The 10,274-nt window shown below is 39.7% G+C and overlaps 3 protein-coding genes across 3 annotated transcripts; all 3 read right to left on the minus strand.

Moving 5' to 3' along the window:
• Positions 1–872: 872 nt before the first annotated feature.
• LOC105689090 (allantoicase-like) lies at positions 873–3,096 on the minus strand. Its single transcript, XM_012405849.2, has 7 exons — positions 2,938–3,096; positions 2,782–2,844; positions 2,471–2,687; positions 2,277–2,365; positions 1,739–2,113; positions 1,462–1,644; positions 873–1,314 (listed from the first exon to the last, which is right to left on the minus strand). Exons 1-7 carry the CDS (start codon positions 3,001–3,003, stop codon positions 1,180–1,182), a joined length of 1,128 nt encoding a protein of 375 aa, XP_012261272.2. The 5' UTR covers positions 3,004–3,096; the 3' UTR covers positions 873–1,179.
• Positions 3,097–4,701: 1,605 nt separating this feature from the next.
• LOC105689086 (copper homeostasis protein cutC homolog) lies at positions 4,702–6,339 on the minus strand. The gene has a single exon (XM_048650097.1). It carries the CDS (start codon positions 5,815–5,817, stop codon positions 5,092–5,094), a length of 726 nt encoding a protein of 241 aa, XP_048506054.1. The 5' UTR covers positions 5,818–6,339; the 3' UTR covers positions 4,702–5,091.
• A 133-nt stretch (positions 6,340–6,472) lies between these two features.
• On the minus strand, positions 6,473–10,085 carry LOC105689065 (cilia- and flagella-associated protein 58-like). Its single transcript, XM_025746548.2, has 10 exons — positions 9,987–10,085; positions 9,812–9,898; positions 9,590–9,739; positions 9,275–9,507; positions 8,931–9,210; positions 8,637–8,869; positions 7,878–8,560; positions 7,288–7,802; positions 7,005–7,229; positions 6,473–6,946 (listed from the first exon to the last, which is right to left on the minus strand). Exons 1-10 carry the CDS (start codon positions 10,083–10,085, stop codon positions 6,665–6,667), a joined length of 2,787 nt encoding a protein of 928 aa, XP_025602333.2. The 3' UTR covers positions 6,473–6,664.
• Positions 10,086–10,274: the final 189 nt, after the last annotated feature.

Here is a 10,274-nt window from a genome sequence, read left to right on the forward strand (position 1 = left end):
GCAACTAATTTCTGGACTGTCTGGTCAAAAATATTGTTGATATTGGAGTAACATCGTCCGTTTACCACGGTAAGGTCATTTGTCCTGTTTACGGTCTAAACGGGCGCTTCTTATTGTTCTATTTACAGATGACCAAATATACGTTCAAAATGGCCGGTATTTTTTTTTCAGAATTGTCGAATGCCTTAAAAAGAAAAAAGAAAAAAAAAAACAACTTCGATCCAGTCACAAAACCGAAGAAATTTTTGTAATTATACGCTCAAGAGAAAACAAAGTACTTTACAATGGATGAAAATTTGTTACAAGTCTTGTTCGAACGAAAGCAATTCCCTCACTGAGGCGAAGCTCTTAAATGAGTGAGCGCACCCGATCAACAGTCCGGCACGAGCAATGAGCAACGGGCACCAGAAGCAGCTGGTTATTCTGGCCTACACTTATACATCGAAGGAATCTTCATTCTTCTGTACCTGTCTCGGGAGAGTTGACTTTTCTCTCCGTATGCCATAACGTATACCCGATATGTTCTCGAGTCCGGGCTACAACTTTCATGGAACTATAATGTAAGCGCGTGCTCGTATACAACGTATACTCGCGGCATAACCGGTGAATGTGTTTTTGGGACGCGCAGACGGTGGTATGTACCGGGACATTTTCCCAAGAGGATAATATCGGTTGGAGCGATACAATATAACGATCGTCACAAGTCGACGTCTCGTCCATTGGGCCGGGAAAAGGAAAACCGATGCCGAATAGCACCGGTAACTCGTGTCGACACGTTGTCGTCGAAGAAACGAGCCCGTCACGCATACTCGAAATAACCGCCAGATATTCACGAACACGGGTATATGTATATGAATGTTTGATCGTCGAAATATCTTGCGTATTATTTATTTATTCATTTTTCTTCTTCGAAAAGAAAGTCGACCCCATACAAGTTACGGTACGGCGTAATTTTTACATAATTTGCACATGAGCAAAACTATCCTTATGTATACATAACACTTAAGTACGAAATACGTGCACAACGTTCAGTTATTACATTAATAATACAACCACACGTTTTCTTTCATTCGTTTTCGTTTTTTTTTTTTTTTTTTTTTTTCTCGTCTCACGAAACGAACGAATAAAACGTACGAACTTACGATTAGATTTAATTGGTAAATATTATATTCACGATGACTAATTGGAAATAAGACCGAATATTCTAACCCTGGAAATTCCTCCATCCGGGGCCATGGTGATTCTCACATGGCTGACGGGTCCGCACGACACGAGATCGTCGATTTCGTAGTAATGTTGTTTATCAGGCGAGAGCTGGATCGAAAAAAAAAATAACAAAACCAAATTAAATTCAGCGAAAATATTCGCCTCCCGAGCAAGAACGGATCGCCCGTTTCTTTCGAATCGAGCCCTGATGAATAATGTGGGAAGGGAGGAGAATCTCGGCGATTCCTTGCTCACCTTTTTCGGTGCCATTATCGTCTTCCACGCGAATGAGGCCGGGTCTTGATTTTCCGTTGCTAGAACACCTTCGATTTTCACGCTGTCGGGAAAGTTACCCTTGAAATGTTGCGTGTCAACTTCGATGGAACGAACTACACCCACGTGACCGAGTTTGAAAAAAGCCCATTCGCTTCCGGGTACCTGTCGGAAAAACCGCGGGAAAATTAGCCGTGCGACGAAAATAATGGAAAGTCATTCCGATTATAACGACGTGGAAAAATGATCGGACACCCACCCTCAGTATTCCGGAATCGTCGGCTTCCAGAACCGGAGGTCTGTCCAGTCTTCTCGCTGTTTCCCATCCATCGCCCATGTTGATTCCTCTTCCGGGTTTGATGAGATTCCTCGGATGACCGTAATGTGCATCGCTGTACCCTTCGCATACGGCACCGTTTTCGCATGCTATCAAATCGATCTGTTCTTTACGGTTGATTCTGTTCCAATCCGGTGTGGTGAGTCCGAATACGCGTAGTCGGGCGATTCCACCGTCGGGAAATATGTTCAATCGCAGATGAGTCCAAGTCTCGTTGGCCGGTACGTGAAAATAATTCCGACGGGTTTCTTCGTATCCAGGTTCGAGAGTCGTCATTTGCACCAAGGTCTTCCAGTTCTGTGATATTGGAAAAAAAAGCCCTCGTAAAGTGCGTTCGCGAACCGCAAGGTACGAACTCGCGCGAGAATCAACGTCCCGTTTTTATAACACCAGAGGTGATTGCTCCGTGGTAGGAATTTTTTTTCAATTTCTTTCTAACGAAACGTAAATTTGTACCGACCTCGGATTTCAGGCGGGCGACTTGCTCCAGATCTGACTGACTCGCCGCGGTACCGAGTGTGCCTCTTCTTTTGGGGAACATTCTTGCTTCTGTAGAAGAAAACAAATGGAAGAAGACGAATAATTATCGTGAATCTATTATTGCAGTTTTGATTTTTCAATGTTGGAAGTCTCCGGAGGGTTTTGGCGATGTACCTTGATCGGTGAGTTTAGCGGCCTGTATGGAAAACCTGGGAGCGTAATTTCCAGTGAAAAATGCGGTGTCCACGCAGAGACCCATGACGGTCGAAGGTTTGTTCAGGGCAATGACAGCCCAGTCGTGACCTTGGCATCTCTTTCTCCTCGTCTCCCAACCGTCCATCCATTTCCCGGCGTCCGTGAAAAGGCCCTCCTTGAAAACGGGCTCGTCGTCCTGCGGACGTAAAAATCAAATTTGTACAATCAAACTGGCTGGACTCCGGACTGGGTATATGAAATTATTTTCCGTCAAGAAGGTCTTTTTCTACCTTGAGAAGGTTCTCTGCCTCTGCGAACCAATCGTCGGTAGCGAATACTATCTTGCCACCGTTCTGAAATTATCATAAATTCGCAATTAGGTCAATTTCGATAGAAGAATTTGCGTTCTTCGATTTTTCTTTTGTTTTAAATTTTTCGGGACTTACTCTTTTGGAAGCAAGTTCATTGAACTCCGTAAATCTTGGCAAAGAACTTTTCGAGTTAACGACCATTTTTAATGGCGTTTTACGGCCTCTTACACTTGACGAATTTCGTATCGAATTACAAGTTCTCAGTTCAATAATCGACTGATGTGAATTCCGAGGATTTGCAACGTTTTATATACTTACTGCGTAACTCATCTTATCGGAAATGCAGATTCTCGCTGAATTATTAGCCAATTACAGCCAATACGTTGTACTTCTGAAGCACAAAACGGACCCACGACTCGCCGTTTCCGACCAATCGGAGAACGGCCAGCACGCGCCGATTGCGAATAACCTATTCGACCCTACTATAAACAAATGACACGCGACTCGACAGAATTTTCTATTCGCAAATAAATCATTTGTGGATGTGGTAGACCATCAACTTTTATACGTTCACGTGAACGAAGAATGTCTCTTTCAACCCCAGATGTGTGCAACAAGTGTACACGATAAACCGGTAATAAATTACATGGGAAATTTTCTGTGGGATTTCAAATTAGCTCCCTTTTGATGATTGTCAAATTTCATACATATATCAACTTTTGAATCATCGATCGATCTACATGAATTCTCTTCTCGCAGTAATTAAATTGAATTTCGGAATTATTCGTAGTATGTAATAGTGATTGGAACACAATGCAAAATTCTGCAATGAAACACCAGTAAATTCCAACATGGTGTTAACTGGAATACTTCCATTGAATGATGTGCTTTATCCATGTATCCCAATTACGTCGATTTTATCATTCTTCCAGTCCAAATCGCGCTCATTCAATATTGCTGATCAAAGAGCAAAAATTGCGAAGTATCTCGATAAAACATATCCGTGAAATTTTAGCTTCCCTTCATAATCTCTTAGTTTCACGCTCGTATATGCGGCGTATACCAAGATATGTAGGCGAAAAAAACCCCCTCCCCCGATCGATTTATTCAGCGCTGCTTCAAGTATGTATGAAATATTTCCGTCTCTCTTCGCAATGAAACTTTGGACTGGAAACTTGTGGATGGATCGAAGTGGTTCTAACCGGACTGATGATCTTCAGGTCGACTTTCGGAGCAAATGTCAAAGCAGAATATACCTATTTATAAATGCACTTAAGTTTTCACTGATAACAGTAAATCTTATGATTATAACGTTCGTATGATATTACGGTCATTGTGCCTAATATGTATATGTGTTTGTATACAAATCATGGCGAATACGGGTCATGCCAATTGGGACGCTTTTTCTTCTCATTTCTGCAGAGTCACATACGGTATTTTAATTGGCATATCTTAACGTATTAGAGACTCTTAGTGGAATGATATCTGGAAATTTCCACGTATGATATGATTACCATACGTATTATATAGGTATAGAAGCACCATGACCTGACCGATAACACATGAAACGCTCCGTATGTATAGTAGGTATCGTGAATAAACGTCGTTAGGAAAAAATAGAATTTTTTAATTATTTTTGGTTTACATAGTTTACGGAGAATTGTTCACTTATTCCTGAATTTCATTGTAATCGTTCAATATTACATGAAATAATACAAGAAAAGTTAATGAGCAGCTTTGGAATGTCATCGCCCACTGCATTAATTATATCATAAATGCAATATTCCGATATATATGTGAGAAAAGTTCCTATCATTATTCATTTTATCATATGTGGTGTAAATGCCTGTAGATAATTTTCCATTCTCCCGTTATTGAGAAAAAATTTGAAACAATTAATAATGTTCAAAGACAGGAGTAAAAAATTTATTAAGATAGTTATATTCCAGATACAGTGCATATTATACCAGCTAATGTGGGAAGTATAGTTAACACGGACGTTGCATTAAAACTATTTAATCGAAGTAGTTATAAAAAAAGATGTAATTCTTAAAAATTATTTACTTAACAAGCAGATTTTGTGCATTCAACACGTGCGACACTAAGGTTACATGGAAAAAAAAAGTATTACATATGTCCGAAGGTTATATCGTCGATAAGCTCTGTAATATGCGACGGATATGATCCATATATTTTTTTTTTTTTTTTCATGAAAATAAATTCATTAACGGCGATTAACGGATAATAAAAATCATAATTTCATTCACGCCAGCAGTTTGATTTTTTTCTTCAATTCCTGCTAACGATGGTCGCCATTTGTCGAATCGTTTCAGTATCGGCGACCATGATGTTACCGGGGTCTTTTTCAGTTCCCATTTTGAGTCTGGTTCCTCTATTCTGAGATTTCGGTTTTCTGGCTGACGCGTGAAATTCTCGGCATTTTGGCAATTGTTCTTTAATTTTTTTTATGTTTTCCAGATTTATTCCGGCACCAGGCATTATCGTTAGCCCGGGAGGCGCGGTCGTAGCGAGACTTTTTATCAGATCCAGTCCTTCTTCGGCGCTTGATTTCTGACCGGAAGTAAGAATCCGCTTAAATCCGAGCTGGGAAATCGATCGTACCGTCAATATCGGGTTGGAATTGACCTCGTCGAATGCTCGATGGAAGGTCACTGGCAAAGGAGAAGCTGCCTCGATTATTTTTCTGTTCGTTTCTTGATCGATTTCGGAGTCTCGAGTCAGAGCGCCGAAGACGAAACCCTCGACACCGAGATCTTTCAGTATTTCTATGTCGTACAACATCCCGTCGATTTCATCTTTAGTATAAACGAAATTCCCACCGCGAATCCTTATCATTGCGAACAATGGAATCTTCACTACTTTACGGAGAGATTTTATCAACCCTGGTGTTGGAGTCAAACCACCCTCGGAGAGGGCCGAACAAACTTCCAAACGAATCGCTCCGCCCTTCTCTGCGTTCTTAGCAGATTCTATGCTGTCGATACATATTTCCATCTGAAATAACGCACGGAAAGTTTATCGTTAGAGTTCCTAATCAGCATCGTTTTTAATTCCAAACTTTCGAAATATTCATAAAAATTAAATTCTATTTATAAACATAGCTCGCTTAAGAGTTTATTTATCATTGAACGTGAGATTAGATTCGAACAATTATAATTAGAATTTCGCGCCGTTCCATGACATGCGACTCGACGTCGCGTCGCTGGTTTTATCAGCGAAAACGTGTACGTAGAATTTCGGAGCTAGAATCCAGAGGACGATGACGCACATGATCGTTGATAGACAAATTTCAGGGATGTTTTTTATTCAATGGAATATCAGAGATTTTGATGCACCGTAATAATTTATCATCTTGCAAGATATTTACCTTGTGCAGTCCTCAGGGAAAATTCAGAAGTTTATCGGGATGACAATATCCAGCCACGTTCCAGGATTATGTGTTACTTCTATTAGCGCCACTCATGGACGTAATCCAGACTACGTATAGGTAATCTTATTCGATTACTTGATAACGGTTTGCGATTTTTTGCAATCTTGCGTACTAATTACTGCGATTTTGAATACTAATTTCTCAGGTGGTATTCAAGTCGCAAGAGTATAACTGTTGTAAAAATTACAAGTCCATCAGTAGCTTATCAGACATCTCATATACGTAAAAAGAATCTGTCGTATATTTTTTCATCCACATTACAATATTTACAATTAAATATAACACATAGTTATCGGCCAGACTCGTCTATATGTTAAAAGCATTGGGTTGTGTAATAAAACTCATCTTTTATCTCCTCGTTGATTGACAGCCGCATAGACTTGCGTTTGATCAACGGAAATATTTACACAATTATCTTCTGAAATCGTCCGATTCTATCGCGTAGCAATTTCGCGGCGTTGGACCGGCCATGTTGAAGCCTCCACCTAAGATTTTTTTATTAGAAGGTGAAACGGAGGGAAATATCGGCACGGTTATTTCGGTTATTTTTGCTTCGTTGGTTTTCTGAAGCTCTTTCTTCTTCTGCGTGTAAAGTTTACTCTTCAATAGACACATCTCTTTGCTCATCCTCTCGACATCGAATTTATACTCGTTCACTTGTGATTCGCTCATGTTCAGTTCGGAAATCAAACACTGAAAATAAATAAGATCGGTTGAGTGAGGTGATAAAAAGATGATTTTTGTTTACTACCTTCATTTTCTTCCCTCTTTCCCGTAAAGCCTTTTGCGTTTTTTGTAAAGTAATTATGACTTCTGGTCCGGGCTGTTTCGATAAAATAGTCCGAAGATTCATGTACAGTTTTTCACCCTCCCTAATTTTCTTCTCTTTCTGAATCATCGCCCCGCACATTTTTAAGACTCGCTTCTGGAGTATTTGTATTTTCGAAAGAAGCTCGTAGGTGTCAGGATCAGAACCCTGGGAACAAACTTTTATGAACTTGTAACTTAAAACATAATGGCAGCATTTTACTTGCCTCCAATTTTCGCCACCTGTGGATATTCAATGGATTTTGAACTTCCTCCTCCAAGGCCATGACCTTCAATCTTTCTCGAGTCAAATCTCGGTCCAGATGGAATATCTCCTGTCTCAGATCGCTGACGTTCACGATGCTCTTGGAAAGCAGAGCTTTTTCAGTTCTCAGTTTTTTCACCTCCAATTTCAGGAGCCTTATATCCTCCAATCTTTGCGCGTACTGAGTATCACCTCTGTGTATTGTATTTTGGAATATTTTTAATCTGCTGTATTGAAGACTCAGTTCATCGTTGCGTCTGACCAATTGAGTACCGAGGATATCACGCTCGTTCATTATCGTATCAATCTCTTTTTTATTTTTCGCGATTTCATTTTCAGCACTTTGCAGTGTCCGTCTCAATCGTTTTTCCTCTAGTTTATTTTCCTCGATTTCGTGGCGCAGGTTTGATATCTCCTTATTCGCCGTTTGAAGGTCAACCTTCAAGGCATCTTTTTCCTTTTCAGCTTTTCCCAAAACTGGACCGTACAGCAAATGATAAAAATTGATTAACTATAAAAGTCCAGTAACGATATGAAAGTACAGTAACTTACGGAATTCTTCTTTTATTAGACTAGATTCTTTCGTAGCTATTTCCTCTTTCAATTGTTCGATTTGATTGCTCATGACTTTGAGTTTTTGTTTCAAATCCTGGATTTCATCTTGCGCCTCGATTAGCGATTTGCTACATGTATTCCTGTCGGCTCTTACGGCTTCGAAAAGATTCTGCTGCTGCCTGAATTTCGTTTCAGCTTCAGCCAAACGTTTTTTATAATCGAATATCTCCACTTGTTTCATCTTAACGAGATCGATTTGGTCCTCAACTTTTGCCGCGAGTTCTTGAACCTCCACTATATACCGGTCACGTTCTTTCTCCAAATTTTGTTCGGCTTTTTTCAATGCCTGATTATTGTCCAAACATTCCTTGACCTCAGTTTCCAATTTGCTTTTCGCTTGTTCCTGAACCCGGAGCAGAAGCCCCTGTTTCTTCAAGTTCGATTTTATCGCTGACAAAGCTTTGGTTTTCAAATCCTTCTCGCGACGCATCGTTTCTAACGCTCTCTTATCGCTGTCCGCTTTTTTTATCATCGTGTCCATGTCTGTTTCCATCGATTGCATGACGGATTTCAATTTATGCAATTCGATTTCGAGCTTCGATTTATTCGATTCAGCTTTATAGAGCTTTTTTCCGGCACTGTCTCTCAGAAATTTCAGCTTTTCAACCTCGCTGAGCAGCCTGTAGATGCCAAAGATTCGAATTAGAAATACCATCCAGATTTGAAATGTTGTTCTGGATCCAACCTGAATCAAACCTGTTGTTATCCTGTTCCAGGGTCTTCAATTTTTTTGTCTTCTCAACATTTTCTTTACTCATATCATCGAGTTGTGTGTTCAGACTATCAATCTCAGCTTGTGCGTTCAATCTTTTGATCATAAATTGTTCGATTTGTTTTTGAATTTTTTCAGCCGCTAGTTTTTGTTCTTTCACGATGGATTCCAGTTTGACGACATTGTTGGTGGTCGTTTTCAGCGCGTTATTGGCATTCTATAATCAAATCTGAATCAGGTTACCGATATTGCTGAAAAAATTAAAAATTAATGTGTACCTGTAAATCAACGTTCCTCAATCTCAACTCCTCTTGCAAATCTAAAATAGTCTGTTCGGCGCGTTCTCTCGCTGTGCGTTCTTTTGAAAAATCATTCGTCTGTGTTTCGATAGTGTCTTGTAATTCCAGCATTTTATGATCAACGAGACTATTTTTCCTTTCCAATTCCTCATTCGCTGTAGTAGCGTTCGCGATACGTTGACGTAGTGATTCTATTTCGTTCAACATTTTTTCTCGCTCTTTCAAAAGTCCTTCTTTTTGTTTGCTCGTCGCCGAACCTCTATGGAAATTTGAAAAAACGTTTCATGCATTCATATAGATTGCAATAATTAAAAGCTACTCACTTTTCCTCCATTCCCATTTGTTTGTTTTTCTGCTCTAATTCGTCGCTCAATTTAGTCACCGTTATCCGAAGACTCGCGATTTTTTCTTGCGCAACTTGTTCTCGGGCGTGAGCCGCATCCGCCAATTTCAGTGCATTTTCATTTTCCTGTTTCAGTTGATCGATATTGGTACTGTACATTTCCACCTGTCTTTCGGTCACTGACAATTGATTTCTGTATTCATCGACTTCTTCCTACAAGAAATAAGAACAAAAATTCAGATTCATTCTATCGTTTCGGTAGCTCAAATTTTGAAAAAAAAAAAAAAATCAATTAATGCGTAAGTATCGTAGTTGCCTGGAGCTCATCGTAATCCGCTGTTAATCTCTGTACGTTTTTGTGCGCCGTGTAGAGAGCATCGAACAATTTTGTGTACTCAGCTTCGTATTCTGCTAAGGCAGAGTTGCTTTTCATTTTCTTCAGAACCTTCGATACAAAATTAACAGTTAGTAATGTAAAGATATAGACGACTTTTTCGTGATTCCTTTTATATTCTACCTTTGCGTAGTCTTCTTCTAGAGCGCAAAAAATGCTTCCCGCCGAGCTCCGAGATGAAGATCTTTCGCCTTCTTCGCTACCCCCGTCCTAAAATGAACGGAATGATTACGTTTTTTAATCATCGAATACACGATACGTATCGGGATGAAAAATGATTTGATAATTCGATAACTACATTGAGATCACATCCTGGCCACTTTTCGTTCGACACTCCCGTTAACCTTCTATCAATTTTTTTACCCCGTTCATCATCGTCGTTATCGTTGTCCCCCATTTTTACTGATTATTGTAGTTTCAAAAAATTATACAAATTTAATATAATATTTCCTGCGCGTGAAAATTGCAAACAGCATTTTTTGCGAAAACTTCAGCTCAGCGGACGATGAAAATGACAGCTAATGAAGTAGTTGAAAAATAGACAAATGAACTTAAATTGTGAAAACATACCTTTCCCAAATCACCG

Source organism: Athalia rosae, chromosome 2 (assembly GCF_917208135.1).
Source record: "Athalia rosae chromosome 2, iyAthRosa1.1, whole genome shotgun sequence".
NCBI lineage: Eukaryota > Metazoa > Arthropoda > Insecta > Hymenoptera > Athaliidae > Athalia > Athalia rosae.

Bases quoted from the DNA above. Each gene is read 5' to 3' on its own strand.
- LOC105689065 (XM_025746548.2), bottom strand. From the start codon at position 10,085: ATGGGGGACAACGATAACGACGATGATGAACGGGGTAAAAAAATTGAT. The intron at 9,740-9,811 runs GTAGAATATAAA...TTTGTATCGAAG, and splicing joins TAGAAGAAGACTACGCAAAG to GTTCTGAAGAAAATGAAAAG. The intron at 9,211-9,274 runs GTGAGTAGCTTT...AAATTTCCATAG, and splicing joins CAAATGGGAATGGAGGAAAA to AGGTTCGGCGACGAGCAAAC.
- LOC105689086 (XM_048650097.1), bottom strand. From the start codon at position 5,817: ATGGAAATATGTATCGACAGCATAGAATCTGCTAAGAACGCAGAGAAG.
- LOC105689090 (XM_012405849.2), bottom strand. From the start codon at position 3,003: ATGGTCGTTAACTCGAAAAGTTCTTTGCCAAGATTTACGGAGTTCAAT. The intron at 2,845-2,937 runs GTAAGTCCCGAA...TGATAATTTCAG, and splicing joins ATGAACTTGCTTCCAAAAGA to AACGGTGGCAAGATAGTATT. The intron at 1,315-1,461 runs GTGAGCAAGGAA...TTTTCGATCCAG, and splicing joins CGATAATGGCACCGAAAAAG to CTCTCGCCTGATAAACAACA.